General features: G+C 43.9%; 1 protein-coding gene across 8 annotated transcripts in view; it reads right to left on the bottom strand.

Moving 5' to 3' along the window:
- The window catches only part of LOC139549532 (glutamate receptor 4-like), a 163299-nt gene that overhangs the window by 133682 nt on the left and 4617 nt on the right, over window positions 1-25000 (bottom strand). For all 8 annotated transcript variants that reach the window (XR_011669900.1, XM_071360123.1, XM_071360125.1 and 5 more), the window contains exon 2: window positions 24037-24195. Coding sequence is in view for 7 of the 8 variants with exons in the window: in XM_071360123.1 (XP_071216224.1) it covers window positions 24037-24195 (159 nt within the window). In the remaining variant the exon portion in view is untranslated. The remainder of the gene's footprint in view (window positions 1-24036; window positions 24196-25000) is intronic.

Below are 25000 nucleotides of genomic sequence, written 5' to 3'. Positions count from 1 at the left end.
AGCTCCAACCTTACACCTTCTGCTCTATTATATAAATACATGTCATCTAGCTCCATCCTTACACCTTCTGCTCTATTAGATAAATACACGTCATCTAGCTCCATCCTTACACCTTCTGCTCTATTAGATAAATACATGTCATCTAGCTCCATCCTTACACCTTCTGCTCTATTAGATAAATACATGTCATCTAGCTCCATCCTTACACCTTCTGCTCTATTATATAAATGCATGTCATCTAGCTCCATCCTTACACCTTCTGCTCTATTAGATAAATACATGTCATCTAGCTCCAACCTTACACCTTCTGCTCTATTAGATAAATACATGTCATCTAGCTCCATCCTTACACCTTCTGCTCTATTATATAAATACATGTAATCTAGCTCCATCCTTACACCTTCTGCTCTATTATATAAATGCATGTCATCTAGCTCCATCCTTACACCTTCTGCTCTATTAGATAAATACATGTCATCTAGCTCCATCCTTACACCTTCTGCTCTATTAGATAAATACATGTCATCTAGCTCCATCCTTACACCTTCTGCTCTATTAGATAAATACATGTTATCTAGCTATCAGCTGCATATACTACATGTACTACACGATGAGACAGCCAATAGGGAGGTCAGAAACGGGGCGGCAGGTAGCCTAGTGGTTAGAGCGTTGGACTAGTAACCGGAAGGTTACCGCTTGGTATGGCAACCCCCTGCATCACCGCTTGGTATGGCAACTCCTTGGCATCTGACTGTAAGGCTCTACAGAGGGTAATGTGTACGGTCCAGTATGACTGTAAGGCTCTACAGAGGGTAATGCGTACGGTCCAGTATGACTGTAAGGCTCTACAGAGGGTAATGTGTACGGTCCAGTATGACTGTAAGGCTCTACAGAGGGTAATGTGTACGGTCCAGTATGACTGTAAGGCTCTACAGAGGGTAATGTGTACGGTCCAGTATGACTGTAAGGCTCTACAGAGGGTAATGTGTACGGTCCAGTATGACTGTAAGGCTCTACAGAGGGTAATGCGAACGGTCCAGTATGACTGTAAGGCTCTACAGAGGGTAATGTGTACGGTCCAGTATGACTGTAAGGCTCTACAGAGGGTAATGTGTACGGTCCAGTATGACTGTAAGGCTCTACAGAGGGTAATGTGTACGGTCCAGTATGACTGTAAGGCTCTACAGAGGGTAATGTGTACGGTCCAGTATGACTGTAAGGCTCTACAGAGGGTAATGTGTACGGTCCAGTATGACTGTGTACGGTCCAGTATGACTGTAAGGCTCTACAGAGGGTAATGCGTACGGTCCAGTACATCACTTGGGCTGAGCTGAGCTCCTGGCCATCCAGGACCTCTATACCAGGCTCATAGATTCCAGGCTCATAGATTCTATACCAGGCTCATAGATTCTATACCAGGCTCATAGATTCCAGGCTCATAGATTCTATACCAGGCTCATAGATTCTATACCAGGCTCATAGATTCTATACCAGGCTCATAGATTCCAGGCTCATAGATTCTATACCAGGCTCATAGATTCTCTCTACTACCGCAAGGCAAACAGAACTGGAGCGCCAAGTTTGGGACTAAAAGGCTTCTGAACAGCTTCTACCCCCAAGCCATGAAATGGCTACTCTGACATACCTCCACTACCTTTTACCTTCTACCTCCACTGCCTCATACCTCAAACTTCCATTACCTCCACAACCACATACCCCGACTATCTCCACTACCTCCACTACCTCGTTCATCCACTACCTCCACTACCTCATACCTCCACTACCTCATACACCCACTACCTCATACCCTCACTACCTCCACTACCTCATACCTCCACTACCTCCACTAACTCAACTACCTCCACTAACTCATACCTCCACTACCTCATTCCTCTACTACCTCATACCTCCACTTCCACTACCTCCACTACATCCAGTATCTCATACCTCCACTAACTCATTCCTCCACTACCTCATTCCTCTACTACCTCATACCTCGACTACCTCATACCTCATACCTCCACTACCTCATACCTCCACTACCTCAACTACCTTGTACCTCCACTACCTCCACTAACTCAACTACCTCCACTAACTCATACCTCCACTACCTCATTCCTCTACTACCTCATACCTCCACTTCCACTACCTCCACTACATCCAGTATCTCATACCTCCACTACCTCATTCCTCCACTACCTCATTCCTCTACTACCTCATACCTCGACTACCTCATACCTCATACCTCCACTTCCTCATACCTCCACTACCTCATACCTCCACTACCTCCAGTATCTCATACCTCCACTACCTCATACCTCCACTACCTCAACTACCTTGTGCCTCCACTGCCTACACTACCTCATACCTCCACTACCTCGTACCTCCACTACCTCCAGTACCTCGTACCCCCACTACCTCCCCTACCTCATACCTCCACTATCTCGTACCTCTACTACCTCAACAACCTCCACTACCTCGTACCTCCACTACCTCGTACCTCCACTACCTCGTACCTCCACTACCTCGTACCTCCACTACCTCATACCTCCACTACCTCATACCTCCACTACCTCCACTACCTCATACCTCCACTACTTCATACCTCCACTACCTCCACTACCTCATACTTCCACTACCTCGTACCTCCACTACCTCAACTACCTCATACCTCCACTACCTCCACTACCTTATACCTCCACTACCTCCACTACCTCATACCTCCACTACCTCCACTACCTCATACCTCCACTACCTCCACTACCTCATACCTCCACTACCTTCACTACCTCATACCTCCACTACCTCATACCTCCACTACCTCCACTACCTCATACCTCCACTACCTCCACTACCTCACACCTCCACTACCTCCACTACCTCATACCTCCACTACCTCCACTACCTCATACCTCCACTACCTCCACTACCTCATACTTCCACTACCTCGTACCTCCACTACCTCGTACCTCCACTACTTCCACTACCTCCTACCCCCACTAACCCCTTTAACTCATAGTCTTGTTACTCCTTGTTTATAGTCTCATTATTGTCATCATTACTATTTCCTTTTTGAGTTTTTGCAAATTTTTCATTTTTCTTACTTTTTAACACTGCAATGTTCGGAAAGTCTTGTAAGTAAACATTTCACGGTAAAGTCTTCTACACCTGTTGTATTCGGAACATGTGACAAATACATTTTTATTTTATTTGGTTTCCCTAAATGGATGGGCAAGACAGAGATATATTCTCCATGATTACATCATCAACACAATCCTGCCATGCATGACTTCATGAAAGGTCTACCGTATGTGAGCGAATTTTAAAAAACGATATAAGAACAAATATAAACAAACAGCTTCCCGACCTATGATCCACCATCATCATGATTATTGTCCTCTTCATCGTCACCATCATATATCATCAACATCATTACTGTCAATATATCCTTGTCATCGTTGTTGATTACACACACACACACACAAGCACATGCACACAGACACATACAAAGTAAGTAGCTCAGTGCAGCTCTTCTCCATGCTAATAAATGACTGTTCTCTATAATCCAGAGACTACAAATACTGCATCCACAGGAAGAGGGCTTCTACTGACTGAGAGACATCAAACAGATGAGACAACACACACACACGCACACACACACACACACACACACACACACACACACACACACACACACACACACACACACACACACACACACACACACACACACACACACACACACACACACACACACAAACGCAGACACACAAACGCAGACACACACACACTGAAAAAAATTGTGAATATGAAAACATGTGACCCTGAGATCTGTTGTTCCTGAATGAAGGAGTGATATACTTGATCGTTGATTCAGGCCTCTGAGACGCTTCAGAGAACTACTGAAGGTCAGACAATTACCATTTTCATTCTGCATGCCGGTCACGCCAGAGCAAGAGCCGGAGCTTCATTTAGAGATTGATTTACCACACCTGTTTAGAGGAGAAAGAAGGTAAAAGACTCAGAGAGAGAGAGAGAGAGAGAGAGAGAGAGAGAGAGAGAGAGAGAGAGAGAGAGAGAGAGAGAGAGAGAGAGAGAGAGAGAGAGAGAGAGAGAGAGAGAGAGAGAGAGAGAGAGAGAGAGAGAGAGAGAGAGAGACCGATGGAGAGAGGAAAAGAGATAGAGAGTGAGCGAGATGAAATTGTTCCGCTTGTTATTCCCCGCCTCAGGAAAAAGAGGGAAAACTGTCGGAGCAGACGGATACATTCAAGGAGCAGCGCTTCATTTCCCAAACACTCCTCCCCTGATGATCCCAGAGTGTGCGTGTGTGTGTGTGCGTGTGTGTGTGTGTGTTTGTGTGTGTGTGTGTGTGTTTGGTTCAACTATCCTTCTGGGGACCAGCAGTCCTCACAAGGATAGTAAAACAAGGAAATGTGTGGACATTTCGCCGGTCCCCACATGGAAAAATACTATTTTAGGCTTAGGGGTTAGGTTTAGTGATAGGGTTAGGTTTAGGGCTAGGTTTAGGTTTAGGGCTAGGGTTGGGTTTAGGGTGAGGGTTGGGTTTAGGGCTAAGGGTTTGAGGTTAAGGTTAGCGTTAGCGTTAGCGTTAGGTTAAGGCTTAGAGTTAGGGTTAGGGGTTTGGGGTTTGGGGTTAAGGTTAGCGTTAGGTTAAGGCTTAGAGCGAGGGTTAGGGGTTTGGGGTTTGGGGTTAAGGTTAGCGTTAGGTTAAGGCTTAGAGCGAGGGTTAGGTTTAGGGTTAGGGGTTTGGGGTTAAGGTTAACGTTAGCTTAAGGCTTAGAGCGAGGGTTAGGGGTTTAGGGTTAGGGGTTTGGGGTTAAGGTTAGCGTTAGGTTAAGGCTTAGAGCGATGGTTAGGTTTAGGGTTAGGGGTTAGGTTTAGGGTTAGGGGTGAGGAAAAATAGGACTTTTGATGGGAATCAATTGCTTAGTCCCCAGAAAGAGAGTAAAACAAACTGTGTGTGTGTTAGAAACCCTGTGACTGGAGTGAGACCCTGTTACTGTGACTGGAGTGAGACCCTGTCTGGAGAGAGACCCTGTGACTGGAGTGAGACCCTGTTACTGTGACTGGAGTGAGTGAGACTCTGTCTGGAGAGAGACCCTGTTACTGTGACTGGAGAAAGACCCTGTTACTGTGACTGGAGAGAGACCCTGTTGATGTGACTGGAGTGAGACCCTGTTACTGTGACTGGAGAGAGACCCTGTTACTGTGACTGGAGTGAGACCCTGTTACTGTGACTGGAGAGAGACCCTGTCTGGAAAGAAACCCTGTTACTGTGATTGGAAAGAGACCCTGTTACTGGAGAGAGACCCTGTCTGGAAAGAAACCCTGTTACTGTGACTAGAGTGAGACCCTGTCTGGAGAGAGACCCTGTAACTGTGACAGGAGAAAGACCCTGTCTGGAGAGAGACCCTGTTACTGTGACTGGAGTGAGACCCTGTCTGGAGAGAAACCCTGTTACTGTGATTGGAAAGAGACCCTGTAACTGTGATAGGAGAAAGGCCCTGTCTGGAGAGAGATCCTGTTACTGAGGCTAAAGTGAGACCCTGTCTGGAGAGATACCCTGCTACTGGAGTGAGACCCTGTTACTGTGACTGGAGAGAGACCCTGTCTGGAGAGAGATCCTGTTACTGTGACTGGAGTGAGACCTTGTTTGGAGACCTTGTTACTGTGACTGGAGTGAGACCCTATTACTGTGACTGGAGAGATACCCTGTCTGGAGAGAGACCCTGTTACTGTGTCTGGAGTGGGACCCTGTCTGGAGAGAGACCCTGTCTGGAGAGAGACCTGTTACTGTGACTGGAAAGATACTCTGTTACTGTGACTGGAGGGAGACCTTGTCTGGAGAGAGACCCTGTAACTGTGACAGGAGTGATATTCTCTCTGGAGAGAGATCATGTTACTGTGACTGGAGAAAGACCCTGTTACTGTGACTGGAGTGAGACCCTGTTTCTGGGTGTGGACTGGAACAAAACCTTGCCTCACATCTCCCAGATCGAGAGAGCGAGAGAGAATGGTAATGGAATAAGACAGTGGATATCCAGCAGAGTCCTTTCTCCAGCTCTAACAATTACAGACAATAAGACACTAATCCACCACTGCTGTTCCACACACACAAGTTCATCAGAGCGGAACCCTAAGAACAGGCCCAGACCCCAGGTCACTACTGACACAGTATCTCACACTCACACACTCACACACACACACACACACACACACACACACACACACACACACACACACACACACACACACACACACACACACACACACACACACACACACACACACACACACACACACACACACACACACACACACAAACACACACACACGTCCTGCCCAGGACAGCACACGGTATGAGAGTCAGTTTGTAATAGTGTTGTCATGATACCAGAATTTTCACTTCGATACCAATACCAGGTTTAGTATCACGATACTCTATACCATCACAATAATTGATACCAAAACGATACCAAAACGAGACAGATCTTTTGAGTTCAATATCATTACATTTGAAATGTTTGATGTCAGTTTATCAGCCACATATGCATTAACGAATCAATTATATAATCATACAATCAATTTCACTTTGCTTTTATCAATCTAACTAACAAAACAACATAATGGTAAATATTTATTTGAATGGTAAATCTCTATTGATAAACTGGGTAAATCAAGATGTAGCTTTGGTCTATTTACATGGTGAATGCATATTCAATAGGAGTGTGTGAATGCAGTGAGTTATTGATCTTCTTTTGGCTGATTTCATGAGACTGCAGATGACAAACAATCTGTTTCCTTTACATTTGGGACTTATTTATTGTTCTGATCAACAACATGTGCATAGAAGAAGCAATCTCTTCTTATATAAGACCTCTTTAAGACCTAATGACGTCATTCACACACAGTGAGAGAGACAGGAGAGACGAGACTGACTCAATGCTAGAAATAATGTAAAGCACAAAGCCTTATTATTATTATTATTATCGAAACAGCTTTCAAACCGATATATGGTTTTTTCAAGAGTCTAATTCAATTTCTACTGACGTCAACTTCTGGAGATCGCAGTAGGGAAATTATTTATGGCTCTCTCACAGTTCACGAATGTAACGTCTGCTTCCAACTCACACTCTCAAACACATAGATCCCCTGAACGCAGCTCACTCTCCAGATCCCAATCACCTGAATTCTGATCACCTGTTCACACACCTGTATGTCATTATCACACACTATTTAGTTCAGTTCTGTGCACCCCGTCATTGTGAGGTATTGTTTTGTGTGTTTTGTGACACACTTCTATTCGGAGCTCTGTTTTTCCCGTGATTTAATCCTCCCGTGTATGATAGTTTTTGCTTGCCTCACTAACAATGCCTTTTTTTCCCCCCTGTCTGTACTTTAGCCCATCTGATTTCCTGTTATCAACCTATTGCCTGATCTCCCGGACAACGTTATGAGCCTTTTCCCTGTCTGTACTGTTGCCTGTTTGGAACCCCTGTGTATGACCTTCTGCCTGCCCCTGGACCCAGCTACTTGCCTCCGAGTCTTCTGCAGACCTATACAGTCGCCCATGGCCTGCGAGTCTTCTGCAGACCTATACAGTCGCCCATGGCCTGCGAGTCTTCTGCAGACCTATACAGTCGCCCATGGCCTGCGAGTCTTCTGCAGACCTATACAGTCGCCCATGGCCTGCGAGTCTTCTGCAGACCTATACAGTCGACCATGGCCTGCGAGTCTTCTGCAGACCTATACAGTCGCCCATGGCCTGCGAGTCTTCCACGCCCTTCTCTCGTCCACTACGGTCTAAAAGCCCCGAACCCATGCAACTCGGCCTGCACCCCTCTCACGCCTGCTGAGAGACATCGGAGGTTACGTGATTACCTGTGCCTCTATTGTGGAGAGAGTAACCACCTACTCAATAACTGTCCGATTCCCCCCTCTACAATTTTTGAATATTACCCAAAGGCAGTTTGGTATCCCGGCTCTTTCTGCTGATGGGGTCACTCAGTTTGTGGAGGGACGAGTGGACTCGGGGGCCGCAGGTAATTTAATTGACGAACAATTGGCACAACAGTTAAGAGTCAAACTAATCCCTGCTAATCCTCCCTTTAGGATTAATGTGCTGGATTTACAACCTCTCGGAACCTCAGTTAATGGTGTCGTCTTCGCCTAAAGAACCTCTCATCCTCGGTCACCCCTGGCTAAGCCTTCACAACACTGCCATCTCCTGGTGGCAAAGGGAACTGCTGTCATGGTCTCCCGCCTGTTTTACGAAATGCTTCAATCTACCCTGTCGAGCCACCTCTACAGAAGAATCGGAGTTGGCCATTCCAACTCGAACAAGAACAAGTTGGACAGGCTACCATCTACTCCAAACTGGACATGCGTAGTGCTTACAACCTGGTCCGTATCCAAAGTGGGGATAAGTGGAAGACGGTGTTCATCACCGTTAGGGGTCACTACGAATACCTGTCACTACGAATAGTCTTCCAGTCCTTCATGAATGAAGTTTTCCAGGACATGATCAACCAGTTCCTCATCGTGTACATTGACGATATCTTGATCTACTCTTACTCCATTGCAGAACACGTACAGTATGTGCAACAGGTCCTCCAACGGCTACAGGATCACCATCTTTATGTCAAGGCTGAGAACAGCGCCTTTCGCGTTACTACGGTAACCTTCCTAGGTTTCGTGTTGACACCAGGAGGGGTTAACATGGATAAAGGCAAAGTCACGGCCGTGCTTAACTGGCCCAAACCTACCACCGTAAAGGAACTACAACGTTTCCTAGGATTTTCCAACTACTACCGTCGGTTCATCCGAAACTGCAGCAGCACAACCGCTCCCCACTCAGCTCTTACCAGTCAAAAAAACTGTACACTGTGGTGCCACTGGTTAGAGGGAGCTCCTCACCCATTCCTTGTCCTTACCGACCACCGCAATTTGGAGTACTTAAGAAGTGCTAAGAGGCTCAACCCCCAGACAGTCTCGCTGGGCGTCTTCTTCACACGCTTCAACTTCACTGTCACCTATCTGCCTGTCAATAAAAATGTGAAGGCTGATTCCTTATCCATCTATTTGATTCCCCTTCCTCTAACCCAGCTCCCGAGCCCATCCTGCCTCAGTCTTGTGTCGTGGGACCCATACAGTGGGAAATCCAATCAGGGGTCCAAGAGGCCCTACGCCACAACCCAGGACCTCGCGACACCCCTGCAGGCAAGACCTACGTTCCGGTGTCCGTCAGACCCCAACTAATGCAGTGGTGCCATACCTCGCTGAGTTCTGCCAGCCTGGGATCACCTGGACCACAGAGCTACTGACACGCACATTCTGGTGGCCATCCCTAACAGCAGATGTCCAAGATTACGTTCTTTCCTGTCCCATCTGTGCATCGGCAAAAAGCCCTCGCGAACTACCTACAGGTAAGCTCGAGCCTTTACCTACACCACACAGACCATGGTCCCACATCACCATGGATTTCCTCACTGATCTGCCAGACTCTTCGGGCTTCACTACTATTCTAGTGGTAAGATGTGCCAACTCATCCCCTTTCTGCATCTACATAATGCCATGGAAATGGCCGAGTGCAAGGTCCAACAGGTGTTTCGTCTGTATGGGATCCCGGAAGACATTGTTTCAGATCGGGGACCCCAGTTCATCTCCAGAGTTTGGCGAGCCTTCTGCAACCAACTGGGGGTCTCCATCAGCCTATCCTCCAGATACCATCCCCAAACCAATGGGCAGACGGAACGCCTGAATCAGGAAATAGGGAAGTACCTTCGCCAACACTGCACCCAAAAAAACACACAAGTTGAGTTGTTATCTAGCCTGGGCTGAAAACGCACAAAACTCCCTGGTGCATTCCTCACTCCATCTCACTCTTTTTCAGTGTGTCCTCAGATACCAACCCCCCGTGTTCCCATGGGAGACAGAGCCCGGAAATGTGCCTGCCGTCGATGAGTGAGTGGTTTCGTTGGAGCGAGCAGGTTTGGGAGACCACACATCAGCACAGGCATCAAGCTTCCCTCTCCCAGAAACGGTTCGCCAACCTACTCCACTCTTTCACCCTGGGCAACATATGCGGCTCTCTACCCAGGACATCCGGCTTTGTGACCCCTGCAAAACGTTCCCGGTTCATTGGTCCCTTCAAAATAATACACCACATCAATTCTGTCACCTACCATCTCCAGTTGCCCCGCCATTACCGGATGTCCTCATCCTTCCATGTGTCCCTTCTCAAGCCTGTGACGTACAGCCCTCTCCATCCTCCAGTGGCCGGCTGATTCCGTCCAAGCCCTCCTTGACTCCAAGCGCCTGGGAGGGGTACAGACCCGAAGAACGGTCCCGGGTACCCGCCCAGGACATCCTCGACCCAGCCATGATCCTAGCTTTCCACCATCAGTTCCACGTCCCCGGGGGAGGCCCCCTGCTCAGCTTCATAGGCCACCGTGGAGGGGGGGGCTACTGTGACGTCTGCTTCCAACTTACACTCTCAACCACATAGATCCCCTGAACGCAGCTCACTCTTCAGATCCCAATCACCTGAATTCTGATCACCTGTTCACACACCTGCATGTCATCATCACACAGTATTTAGTTCAGTTCTTTGCACCCCATCACTGTGAGGTATTGTTTGTTTTGTGACACACGTCGTTCAGAGCTCTGGGTTTCCCGTGAGTTACTCCTCCCGTGTATGGTAGTTTTTGCCTGCCTCACTAACAACGCCTTTTGCCTATTCCCTGCCTGTACTTTCGCCTATCGGATATCCTGTTATCAACCTATTGCCAGATCTCCTGGATGACGTTACGAGCCTTTTCCATGCCTGTACTGTTGCCTGTTTGGACCCCTGTGTATGACCTTCTGCCTGCCCCTGGACCCAGCTACCTGCCTCCTCCTGTGTATGACCTTCTGCCTGCCCCTGGACCCTGCCACCTGCCTCCTCCTGTGTATGACCTTCTGCCTGCCCCTGGACCCAGCCACCTGCCTCCTCCTGTGTATGACCTTCTGCCTGCCCCTGGACCCAGCTACCTGCCTCCTCCTGTGTATGACCTTCTGCCTGCCCCTGGACCCAGCCACCTGCCTCCTTCTGTGGTCCTTTACAATAAACTCCTGATGCGCCCTGTGCTTGAAACCAGCTCTCTGTCTCCCATCGTGTTCATTACAATGAGTCACCACTCTAATAATTTCAATGGCAATGTTTTGCACTCAGATTGTTACCCTTCTGGTCACTTTATTTTTCCTGTAATCAACAATGACATTTATTATTACAAAAATTTCTGGGTACAATTTGAAACTTAAAAAATAATCAGTTATTTGGAAAAGCGTATTCTCCATTGGCTAACCAAGTTCCCTAATGATTTACTTATAATAGGCGGGGATTGGAATATTGCTCTGAATCATTTAATTGATAGATGGCCTCCGGGACAGTCAACTTCTATGAAAACAAGTTTGAGGCAGTTTATAGAAAGATTTACTATGACAGATATTTGAAGAGTAAAGTTTCCTAATGACAGGTCTTTCACTTGGCGTAGTAAGGAACGCTGGCGTAGTAAGGAACGCTGTTAACATCCTGGCCACTCCCCTTACTGACCATAGAGATAATTGCACTGTGTACAAAACATTACATCGACCCAGTGCAAGGGAGTCAGTGCAAATAAAAAGGGGGTTTGGAGAAGACAAAATATGTAAGTGCCTTTGAACAGGGTATAGTAGTAGGTAGCAGGTGTACCGGTTTGAGTGAGTCAAGAACTGCAAAGCTGCAGGTTTTTCACGCTCAACAGTTTCCCATGTGTATAAAGAATGGTCCACCACCCAAAGGACATTCACTCAACATGACAACTGTGGGAAGCATTGGAGTCAACATGGGCCAGCATCCCTGTGGAACGCTTTCGACACCTTGTAGTCCATGCCCTGATGAATTGAGGCTGAACTGAGGGCAAAGGTTGTGCAACACATCATTAGGATAGTGTTCCTAATGTTTTGTACGCTCAGTGTATATTTGACTTTGTAAAGAACAATCTCAGCTATCGCTCAACACACAGAGTGCCTTCAGAAAATATTCACACCCCTCAACCTTTTCCACATTTTGTTGTGTTACAGCCTGAATTAAAAAATGATTACATTGAGATGTGTTACTGGCTTACACATAATACACCATAATGTCGAAGTGGAATTATGTTTTTAGAAATATTTACAAAGTCATAAAAAATCAAAAGCTGAAATGTCTTGAATCAATAAGTATTCAACCCCTTTGTTATGGCAAGCCTAAAGAAGTTCAGGAGTAAACATTTGCTTAACAAGTCACAAAATAAGTTGCAAGTTGATGGGATGCTGGCCTTCTAGGCGGAGTTCCTTTGTCCAGTGTCTGTGTTCTTTACCCCATCTTAATCTTTTATTTTTATTGGGCATTCTGAGATATGGCTTTTTCATTGCAACTCTACCTTAAAGGCCAGCATCCCGGAGTTGCCTATTCACTGTTGATGTTGAGACTGGTGTTTTGCGGGTACTATTTAATGAAGCTGCCAGTTGAGGACTTGTGAGGTGTCTTTTTCTCAAACTAGACACTCTAATGTACTTGTCCTCTTGCTTAGTTGTGCACCAGGGCCTCCCACTCCTCTTTCTATTCTGGTTAGAGCAAGTTTGCACTGTTCTGTGAAGGGAGTAATACACAGCAGTGTACATGATCTTCAGTTTCTTGGCAATTTCTCACTTGGAATAGCCTTCATTTCTCAGAACAAGAATAGACTGACGAGTTTCAGAAGAAAGTACTTTGTTTCTGGCCATTTTGAGCCTGTAATCAAACCTACAAATGCTGATGGTCCAGATACTCAACTTAGTCTAAAGAAGGCCAGTTTTATTGCTTCTTTAATACGTTTTCAGCTGCGCTAACATAATTGCAAAATTGTTTTCTAATGATCAATTAGCCTTTTAAAATGATAAACTTGATTTAGCTAACACAACGTGCCATTGGAACAGGAGTGATGGTTGCTGATAATTGGCCTCTGTACGCCTATGTAGATATTCCATAAAAATCTGCCGTTTCCAGCTACAATAGTCATTTACCACATTAACAATGTCTACACTGTATTTCTGATCAATTTTATGTTATTTTAAAGGACATAAAATGTGCTTTTCTTTAAAAAACAAGAACATTTCTAAATGACCCCAAACTGTTGAAAGGTAGTGTATTTTCATCTTTTTTTGAAATGTCTTTGTTTTCTGGCCCACAGGGAAGGAGTGGTATGGGGGGGATGGTGGACCTATGTACTTTTTGAAGATTATTGCCTGTCTGTCATTTGCTATCACACGGGGGGAAAGAAGGAAATAATAAAAAGTTGATCCTGTTGAAAGTCTTTCAGAAGAGGACAAATCTGTTCTGATTTATCTACAACACGAGTTGGATGATATGTTTCAACTGAAAGCAAAAGGAGTCTTTGTCAGATCTAGAATGATGAACAAAAATAATTTTATCTTTTCAGGTTAGAAAAATACCACTCTAAAAAGAATACCATTCAACAAATGAATGGTCTCATCACAGATAATCCCAAACTAATAAAAAGCTTTTGTTTTATCTTCTACAGAAATGTATATTGTAAAAAAACATATTCTCAGAAACAGTGTGATGACCAATTTTCACTCTAAGCTGCGAGCGTGAGCGAGTGCGCAGTAGCCCCCAGTCTGCCGAGCAGCTCACTCCAGAGAGAAGCTCGAGATTGAATTTCACTCAACCTTTTAGAGTTTTTCCTGTCAGTTAACACTATCAACGTTTCTCTTTACTGTGGTAAATGTGATCAAATCAATGCAATATTAGCCGCTTTCCATGCAACATTCCGAAACAAAACAAACTATGGAAGCGGTCTAAGGCACTGCATCTCAGTGCTAGAGGTGTCAGTACAGACCCTGCTTCGATCCCGAGCTGTATCACAACCAGCCGTGATCGGGAGTCCCATAGGGCGGCACACAATTGACACAGTGTCTTTCAGGTTAGGGGAGGGTTTGGCCGGGGTAGGCCGTCATTGTAAAATAAAACTGACTTACCTAGAGAAATAAAGGTTAAATAAAAAATTAAAATGAAGTAGGCAGAACACATCGGAGAAAGATTCTATTGCATTGGCATGCACGACTCAGCCCGTACTCTACACAGACCAGTGCGGCATAACCAATCAGAGCTGCACTAGGCCGATATGCAACTAGACCATTGCCATATGTGGATTTGTGCCATTTACTTTGAACTGGACTGTGTTTACACTACAGCATGAGTGGTGGTGAGTAGATCCGCTTGTTTAGAGATCAAAACGAGCGCTGCATGTCGCCACTTGTGCACATTTTGTTCATATCCTTTGCTAGACAGTGAGATATTAGCCCAGTTATAGATCATTTGTAGTCAGCAATAGTGGAGAGATTGCTTAGTACAAGAGCACTAAACATGTATATTTCTAGACAACTTTGAAAAGGGAGTCTGGTGAAGAGCTTTTTTTGTCTTAAAGGGGCAGTGTTGCATTTGAGACAGGCTTGAATAATCTAAGTAACCAAGGGTAGCATCATTTGTCTGATTCTCTGTAATAATGGAATGGGAATAATAATGCATTTTATTTTGTAAATTGGTTTCTTCCAATAAACAACAAAACAACATTTTCCATCATCTCCTTTCCTGAAGGACAAGTGCATAAACAGGTTAATGTCTGATGGAATGTAGGCCTACATTGAAGAACATACATTGGCTGCTACTGTAAGCTGAATGATAGAACAGCTATTTCCATGTTAAAATGTTATTGCATTTTCTCCATTGTTTTTGATGGTAGGCCACTCTGGTAGGCCTGCATTATGATCAAATAGCCACAGCAGCCTACTTGGCCACTGTGAAAACTGTAACTTAAAGTGGGTACAGCCTCAGTGTTCACAGTAAAACTGTAACTTAAAGTGGGTACAGCCTCAGTGTTCATAGTAAAACTGTAACTTAAAGTGGGTACAGCCCCAGTGTTCACAGTAAAACTGGAACTAAAAGCGGGTACAGCCTCAGTGTTCACAGTAAAACTGGAACTTAAAGTGGATACAGCCTCAGTGTTCACAGTAAAACTGGAACTAAAAGCGGGTACAGCCTCAGTGTTCACAGTAAACGCACGGTGGAAGTTGCACAGAATTCTCACAACATTCAAGTTTGCTCTCAGCAGGCCTGAAAATTGCTCAGTGCCGAAATAAATTAGAGGGAACTTTGGTGATGACCCTATTATAGTTGAAGAGATAATTTATTCTATTGAACACCTTAAATATAATAAAACGTCTCCTGGGACTGATGGTATATCTGCTGAGTTTTACAAAACTGTTTTTCAACAGTTAGCCCCTTTTCTTTTGGAGGTCCTTTCAGAAAGCATAGCAAATAATGCTCTCCCTCCCAGTTTGAACTAAAGGTCTGATTACATTGATCCCTAAGCCCAAGAAAGACTTGCTTCTCCTGGATAATTAGCATCCAATCTGTCTTCTCAACAACGACTACAAAATATTACCCTATATAATTTGCAAAAAGAATGAAAGTGGTATTGGACTCAATTGTAGAGGTGACCCAGTCTAGCTTCATGAATAGACATTCGTTTATATCTATAAGTATCCGACTGGTGTTAATTAAACCATATTGACTATTCTGATCTAATCTTTGAAGATTAGTTTTATTGTCTTCTAAGACTTGTATGAAGCCTTCGATACAATGGAGCATGAATTTCTATTTTACTCCCTTCAGAAAGGAGGTTTCTGGGAATTCTGCTTGCAACCCAACGCCGTACAAGTTTTATTAAAAAGAGTGATATAAAAGGGATCTCCATTGCTGACAGAGATGTTATCAAAAATTAGCCTGCAGATACTGACCAGATTCCTAGAGCAGTCAATGTGATAAATATATCAAAGCAAAGGGTCTGAATACTTATGTAAATAAGGTATTTTTTGTCTATAATTTTTTTTAAACATTTGCAAAAATGTCTAAAAAACTATTTTTGCTTTGTCATTATTGTTTGTTGTGTGTAGATTGATGAGGGGAAAAACTATTTAATCAATTTTAAAATAAGGCTGTAATGTAACAACATTTTGAAAAAGTCAAGGGGTCTGAATACATTCCGAATGCACTGTATAATATTGTTATTGTTTGTTTGTTTGTATACTGCCTGTTTTGTGCAACAACAACAAACAAAAACAAATTTTATATATATATATATATATATATACACACTACCGTTCAAAAGTTTCTGGTCAATTAGAAATGTCCTTGTTTTTGAAAGAAAAGCAACATTTTTGTCCATTAAAATAACATCACATTGATAAAACAACAGTCTCAATGTCAACAGTGAAGAGGCGACTCCGGGATGCTGGTCTTCTAGGCAGAGTTCCTCTGTCCAGTCTCAACGTCAACAGTGAAGAGGCGACTCCGGGATGCTGGTCTTCTAGGCAGAGTGCCTCTGTCCAGTCTCAACGTCAACAGTGAAGAGGCGACTCCGGGATGCTGGTCTTCTAGGCAGAGTTCCTCTGTCCAGTCTCAACGTCAACAGTGAAGAGGCGACTCCGGGATGCTGGTCTTCTAGGCAGAGTTCCTCTGTCCAGTCTCAACGTCAACAGTGAAGAGGCGACTCCGGGATGCTGGTCTTCTAGGCAGAGTTCCTCTGTCCAGTCTCAACGTCAACAGTGAAGAGGCGACTCCGGGATGCTGGTCTTCTAGGCAGAGTTCCTCTGTCCAGTCTCAACGTCAACAGTGAAGAGGCGACTCCGGGATGCTGGTCTTCTAGGCAGAGTTCCTCTGTCCAGTCTCAACGTCAACAGTGAAGAGGCGACTCCGGGATGCTGGTCTTCTAGGCAGAGTTCCTCTGTCCAGTCTCAACGTCAACAGTGAAGAGGCGACTCCGGGATGCTGGTCTTCTAGGCAGAGTTCCTCTGTCCAGTCTCAATGTCAACAGTGAAGAGGCGACTCCAGGATGCTGGTCTTCTAGGCAGAGTTCCTCTGTCCAGTCTCAACGTCAACAGTGAAGAGGCGACTCCGGGATGCTGGTCTTCTAGGCAGAGTTCCTCTGTCCAGTGTCTGTGTTCTTTTGCCCATCTTTTATTTTTATTGGCCAGTCTGAGATATGGCTTTTTCTTTGCAGCTCTACCTAGAAGGCCAGCATCCCGGAGTTGTCTCTTCACTGTTGATGTTGAGACTGGTGTTTTGCGGGTACTATTTAATGAAGCTGCCCGTTGAGGACTTGTGAGGTGTCTTTTTCTCAAACTAGACACTCTAATGTACTTGTCATCTAGCTTAGTTGTGCACCAGGGCCTCCCACTTCTCTTTCTATTCTGGTTAGAGCAAGTTTGCACTGTTCTGTGAAGGGAGTAGTACACAGCATTGTACCAGATCTTCAGTTTCTTGGCATTTTCTCACATGGAATAGCCTTAATTTCTCAGAACAAGATTAGACTGACGAGTTTCAGAAGAAAGTACTTTGTTTCTGGCCATTTTGAGCCTGTAATCAAACCTACAAATGCTGATGATTCAGATACTCAACTAGTCTAAAGAAGGCCAGTTTTATTGCTTCTTTAATCAGAACAACAATAACAAGTTTTTAGCTGTGCTAACATAATTGCAAAAGGGTTTTCTAATTATCAATTAGCCTTTTAAAATTATAAACTTGGATTAGCTATCACAACGTGCCATTGGAACACAAGAGTGATGGTTGTTGATAATGGGCCTCTGTGTGCCTATGTAGATATTCCATTAACAATCTGCTGTTTCCTGCTACAATCGTCATTTACAACATTAACAATGTCTACACTGTATTTCTGATCAATTTGAGGTTATTTTAATGGACAAAAAAATATGCTTGTCTTTCAAAAACAAGGACATTTCTAAGTGACCCCAAACTTTGGGACAGTGAAGAGGCATACACAGTTGAAGTCGGTTTTGGCAAGACTTTAGGAGATCTACTTTGTGCATGACACAAGTAATTTTTCCAACAATTGTTTACAGACAGATTATTTCACTTATAATTCACTGTATCACAATTCCAGTGAGTCAGAAGATTAAATACATTAATTTGACTGTGCCTTTAAACAGCTTGGAAAATTCCAGAAAATGATGTAACGGCTTTAGAAGCTTCTGATAGGCTAATTGACATAATTTGAGTCAATTGGAGGTGTACCTGTGGATGTATTTCAAGGCCTACTTACAGCCCAATGCCTCTTTGTTTGACATCATGGGAAAATCATTAGAAATCAGCCAAGACCTCAGAAAAATTTTGTAGACCTCCGAAAGTCTGGTTCATCCTTGGGAGCAATTTCCAAACACCTGAAGGTACCACGTTCATCTGTACAAACAATAGTACGCAAGTATAAACACCATGGGACCACGCAGCCGTCATAACGCTCAGGAAGGAGCCGCATTCTGTCCCCTGGAGATGAACGTACTTTGGTGCGAAAAGTGCAAATCAATCCAGGACAACAGCAAAGGACCTTGTGAAGATGCTGGAGGAAACAGGTACAAAAGTATCTATATCCACAGTAAAACGAGTCCTATATCGACATATCCTGAAGGCCGCTCAGCAAGGAAGAAGCCAGTGCTCTAAAACCGCCATAAAAAAGCCAGACTATGGTTTGCAACTGCACATGGGGACAAAGATCGTACTTTTTGGAGAAATGTCCTCTGGTCTGATGAAACAAAAATATAACTGTTTGGCCATAATGACATTCGTTATGTTTGGAGGAAAAAGGGGGAAGCTTGCAAGCCGAAGAACACCATCCCAACCGTGAAGCACGGGGGTGGCAGCATCATGTTGTGGGGGTGCTTTGCTGTAGGAGGGACTGGTGCACTTCACAAAATAGATGGCGTCATGAGGATGGAAAATTATGTGGATATATTGAAGCAACATCTCAAGACATCAGTCAGGAAGTTAAAGCTTGATCGCAAATGGGTCTTCCAAATGGACAATGACCCCAAGCATACTTCCAAAGTTGTGGCAAAATGGCTTAAGGACAACAAAGTCAAGGTATTGGAGTGGACATCACAAAGCCCTGACCTTAATCCTATAGAAGATTTGTGAGCAGAACTGAAAAACTGTGTGCAAGCAAGAAGGCCTACAAACCTGACTCAGTTACACCAGGTCTGTCAGGAAGAATGGGACAAAATTCACCCAACTTATTGTGGGAAGCTTGCGAAAGGCTTCCCGAAATGTTTGACCCAAGTTAAACAATTTAAAGGCAATGCTACCAAATACTAATTGAGTGAATGTAAACTTCTGACCCACTGGGAATGTTATGAAAGAAATAAAAGCTGAAATAAATAATTCTCTCTACTATTATTCTGACATTTCACATTCTTAAAATGATGATCCTAACTGGCCTAAAACAGGGAATTTTTACGCAGATTACGTGTCAGGAATTGTGAAAAACTGAGTTTAAATGTATTTGGCTAAGGTGTATGTAAACTTCCGACTTCAACTGTATATATATATATACATACATACATATACATATATATATATTAAGGATAGACGTGACTGAGGCGAGGGAGACAAATTATCAAATAAAGATTTTTGGCAATTATTGTTTTTGGTGGCAATCCTTTTTGAAGTCAGCATATTTTGCTTTATGGTTTGCATGCTATCACAAAAAAGTATTATGCTAGTGAATTGGTGATATATTCTTACAGTCAGCTTTAAGCTAGCAAGGAAAGTTAGCCTACAAAGCTGGAAGCTACCTGTACTTCATTGCATTGTAAAGTGTTCGAGACATTGTTTTGCATACAGTAATGAACAGTTTCAACATGTCTACGTGTCGTGTTGCATTATTCAAGTGTGTTAACTTCTGTTCAGCATGAGTGGGGAGCTAACATGATGCAGCCCAGACTCCCAGTGGTTCCTCAGGACAGACTAGAGCCAGTATGAGTGGGGAGCTAACATGATGCAGCCCAGACTCCCAGTGGTTCCTCAGGACAGACTAGAGCCAGTATGAGAGGGGAGCTAACATGATGCAGCCCAGACTCCCAGTGAGTTCAGTGGTTCCTCAGGACAGACTAGAGCCAGTATGAGAGGGGAGCTAACATGATGCAGCCCAGACTCCCAGTGAGTTCAGTGGTTCCTCAGGACAGACTAGAGCCAGTATGAGAGGGGAGATAACATGATGCAGCCCAGACTCCCAGTGGTTCCTCAGGACAGACTAGAGCCAGTATGAGAGGGGAGCTAACATGATGCAGCCCAGACTCCCAGTGGTTCCTCAGGACAGACTAGAGCCAGTATGAGAGGGGAGCTAACATGATGCAGCCCAGACTCCCAGTGGTTCCTCAGGACAGACTAGAGCCAGTATGAGAGGGGAGCTAACATGATGCAGCCCAGACTCCCAGTGGTTCCTCAGGACAGACTAGAGCTACCAATGACTAAGTGTAGCATGCACAGTACGCTCGCGATATAAGGGGACATCGGCTGCGCTGATAGACAGACTTCATCCACACTCAATGAGTAAAGGACGCTAGATACATTTGATAGAAGTACCGAATGTAACAAAAATTCTAGTACCGAACCATTTTTCATGTTCTAGTATTGAAAAAGTACAGAAGTTTCAGTATACCGTGCAACATTAGTCTGTAATTATCCAGCTTTCACACAGTCTGAGAGACAGAGACAGAAAGAGAGAGAGAGCAAGATAGTGAGAGAGTGATACCAATCAACACTGTTTTATCACACAGAGTCCTCAACAGTCCTTGTTTCACACAATGGCAGCCCAGTCCGTCAAGATCTCATTATTTCCCTTCCAAATTCAACGTTTATTTTTTTATGCATTAAATCCACGTGGTTACAGGATATTGGGTTAAAATAGAAACATGTCAAAGGTTTAGGTTTAGGCCTGGTAATTGCCAGGGACCTCACGATAGAATATTATCACGATACTTAGGTGCCGATACAATATGTATTGCGATTCTCATGATTCTATACTGTGATTTCATTGCGATTTGATGTTCCAAACATATTGCTCACCATATGTCTGCTGCAGAGAGACAAGAGAGAACATGAGAAAACAAGTTTTGATTGGTCAGGGAAATAAAACTTGTAATATTGTCAAAACGATACAATATACTGTACAGTGCCTTCATAAAGTATTCATACCCTTAACTTTCTTCACATTTAGTTGTGTTACAGTCTGAGTTTAGAATGGATTAAATTACAACTTTTTTGTCACTGGCCTACACAGAATACCCCTAAATGTCAAAGTGGAATTCTGTTTATAGACATTTTTACAAATTAATAAAAAATTAAAAGGTGAAATGTCTTGAGTCAACCCCTTTGTCATGCCAACTCCCGCTCCCCCTCTCCAGTGCTCGACATCACCGGTCTACTGACCACCGGTCCTGGCACCATCATTATGCGCACCTGCTCCCCATTATTACGCACATCTGGACCTCATCACCTAGATCACCTTCCCTTTATTTAGCCCTCAGTAGCCTCAGTCATCAGGCAGTATAAGTAGTTAGTCTCTTTTAGTATGCTTCTCTTGTTTTGTTTATCTGCCTTTTATTATTATTAAACTCACCTTGTGCACCTGCTTCCTGACTCCCAGCGAATATGTTACACCCTTTGTTATGGCCTAAATAAGTTCAGGAGTGAACATGTGCTTAACAAGTCACATAATAAGTTGCATGGACTCACTCAGTGTGCAATAATGGTGTATTACATTTTTTTTTTTATGACTACTTCATTTCTGTACCCCACACATATAATTATCTGTACGGTCCCTCAGTTGAGCAGTGAATTTCAAACACAGATTCAACCACAAAGACCAGGGAGGTTTTCAAATGCCTTGCAAAGAAGGGCACTGATTGGTAGATGGTTAAAAATGAAAAAAGCAGACATTGAATATCTTTTTGAGCATGGTGAAATTAATAATTATATTTTGGATGGTGTATCAATACACCCATTCACTACAAAGATAAGGGGAGTCATAACTCAGTTGCCAAAGAAGAAGGAAACTGCTCAGGGATTTCACCATGATGCCAATGGTGACTTTAAAACAGTTACAGAGTTTCATGGCTGTGGTAGGAGAAAAAATATTCCAAAACACGCATCCTGTTTGCAACAAGGCACTAAAGCAATACTGCAAAAAATGTGGCAAAGCAAATTACTTTTTGTCCTGAATACAAAGTGTTATGTTTGGGGCAAATCCAATACACCACATTACTGAGTACCACTCTCCATATTTTCAAGCATAGTGGTGGCTGCATCATGTTATGGGTATGCTTGTAATCATTAAGGACTGGAGAGATTTTTACGATAAAAAATAAATGGCATGGAGCTAAGCACAGGCAAAATCATGGTGGAAATTCCGGTTCAGTCTGCTTTCCACCAGACACTGGGAGATGAATACACCTTTCAGCAGGACGATAACCTAAAACACAAGGCCAAATCTACACTGGAGTTGCATACAAATAAGAGAGTGAATGATTCTGAGTGGCCAAGTTAGAGTTTTGACTTAAATCTACTTGAAAAATCTATGGCAAGACCTAAAAATGGTTGTCTATCATTGATGAACAACCAATTTGACAGAGCTTGAAGAATTTAAAAAATAATAATGGGCAAATATTGTACAATCCAGGAGTGCAAAGCTGTTAGAGACTTACTGAGAAATACTTACAGTTGTAATCGCCACCAAAGGTGATTCTAACATGTATTGACTCATGAGTGTGAATATGTAAATATGTAAATTAGATATTTCATTTTCAATACATTTGCAAACATTTCTAAAAACATGTTTTCACTTCGTCATTATGGGGAATTGTGTGTCGATGGGTAAGAAAAAACATAACTAAATGTGGAATAAGTCAAGGGGTATGAATACTTTCTGAAGGCACTGTATCATTCAAAATAATATCCCTTTATGTAATTGTATGGATTTGTTCCACAATCAATAGTTACATTTAGGTATTATTTCCAAGTGGTTAAGGTCAGGGCTATGGTTTGGGGAAGGCTTAACGCTAAATAATGAACAATTATGCGCTATTACCATCAGGTATCATCAGTATTCACAGTATTCTCGCGGCTTGCTAGATCACTGTGAACTGCGGTGGAGCAGTGGTCTAAGCAGACGCTCCGTCTCAAAGCATCACCAGTTTGTGCCCAGTGCTTGGCAATCTTTTTTTGGTCTTTTTTTTGTGAGCGCTGACAACGGCATATATCGATGTTCTCAGGACCTTTTCAAACGTCCGAAATCAAAGTATATTTCCAGTGATCAGGCCCAGTCACAGCCTTCTACAGTCAGAGGGAAGTCACCAACAGTCCTTCATATAGACATAACAAAGCTGCCCTCAGCAGTAGCAGCTAGCGAGAGAGAGTAGTTGAGGATGACTTTGCCAAATTTGGTCTTGATAAGACAGCAGCTGCATCCTTAATTCAACACATACACCAACACACGACCACACTTCATTTCCTTCCCCCGGTGCCGTTTTTTGATAATGTATTCCATTCCATCTCCAGGCAAGCCAGTAAATGATAGTGTCTTTTCATTTCCCTCTGTTACTCTTGATTCAATTTTCCAAATTAACCACAGAGCTTTAGTCCTCGGGCCAAATTCCACACAGTGGAAATTGGCCTGGCTCAACCGTAGAAAACAAGTTATTGGGCCTCAATATGACACACAACTCTGGGACGATTGAAAGAAGGTTTAGACAGAGATTATCTCATAAGAAAGACCAGGTAATTCACATGGAATCCAACTGTTCCAATAGTTCCATTAAACTCCATTTACCAAGATGAGATCCATGGGGATTCCATTAGGTTGACAGTGCAGATGTACTTCCTGAGGGATCTGAACATCACATAGTCCTCTCTCATTTCAATGTAGACATAGATCAGTCATGTTCTCAAGCTATGCTGACACAGCAACCCCTTGCCCCTCTTCCTATAGTGAATGATAGCCTCATATACACCTCACAGGCGTTTGAGATTTTCTCTATGTGTGTGGTGCAAGGTTTGAGTGCACACGCGCACACATACACAAACTCTTATCTGGTCGTACTCACAGGCATTTGTGACGGCGAAGCTGTTAGCTGTCTCGATGTTGTCGACATGGGGTACCAGGTTGAAAGGAGCCTCTGTGGCATTGGGGCTGGTGTTGTGCAGGAAGATAGCCAATCGAAACGCTGTGTACTCTTGATCCGTGTTCCTGATAAACAGACCACCTAGATGAGGAGAAAAAGAGAGTTGGATTTTAACTGTGCTTCATTGGCACAGGGTGTCTCAAACTCGGTCCTGGGCCATTTTGGTTTTTGCCCTAGCACTACACTACATTCAAATAGCCAACTAATCATCAAGGTTTGATTATTTGAATCAGTTGTATAGTGCAAGGGCAAAAACCAAAACGTGCACCCAGGACTGAGTTTGAGAAACCCTGCATTGGTGGGATATATGGGGGAGAGTGGGATATATGGGAGAGAGTGGAGAGAAAGATATGGTAGAAAATGCGGGGATATGGAGATATGGGTGAGGGGGGGGGGGGTATTCTGAAATCTGTAGAGAGCAGGAGAGAGTAAGACAGAGGGAGAGAGTAAGACAGAGGGAGAGAGTAAGACAGAGGGAGAGAGTAAGACAGAGGGAGAGAGTAAGACAGAGGGAGTAGCGAGAGAGAGGGAGACAGATAGAGAGAGAGAGAGAGAGAGAGAGAGGGTAATTGAAAATGAATTGACAGAGGGAGAGAGAGAAAGAGAGACAGAGGAAGAGAAAGACAGAGTAAGAGAGTAAGACAGAGGGAGTAGAGAGAGAGAGAGATGGGGGGAGAGAGAGAGAGAGAGAGAGAGAGAGAGAGAGGGAGAGAGTAAGACAGATGGAGAGAGTACGACAGAGGGAGTAGCGAGAGAGAGGGAGACAGATAGAGAGAGAGAGAGAGAGAGAGAGAGAGATGGGGAGAGAGAGAGAGGGTAATTGAAAATGAATTGACAGAGGGAGAGAGAAAAAGAGAGACAGAGGAAGAGAAAGACAGAGGGAAAT

This window comes from Salvelinus alpinus, chromosome 22, assembly GCF_045679555.1.
Source record: "Salvelinus alpinus chromosome 22, SLU_Salpinus.1, whole genome shotgun sequence".
Taxonomy (NCBI): domain Eukaryota; kingdom Metazoa; phylum Chordata; class Actinopteri; order Salmoniformes; family Salmonidae; genus Salvelinus; species Salvelinus alpinus.
The sequence above is the reverse complement of the archived record's forward strand: the minus strand, read 5'-3'. Positions and strand labels throughout refer to the sequence as shown.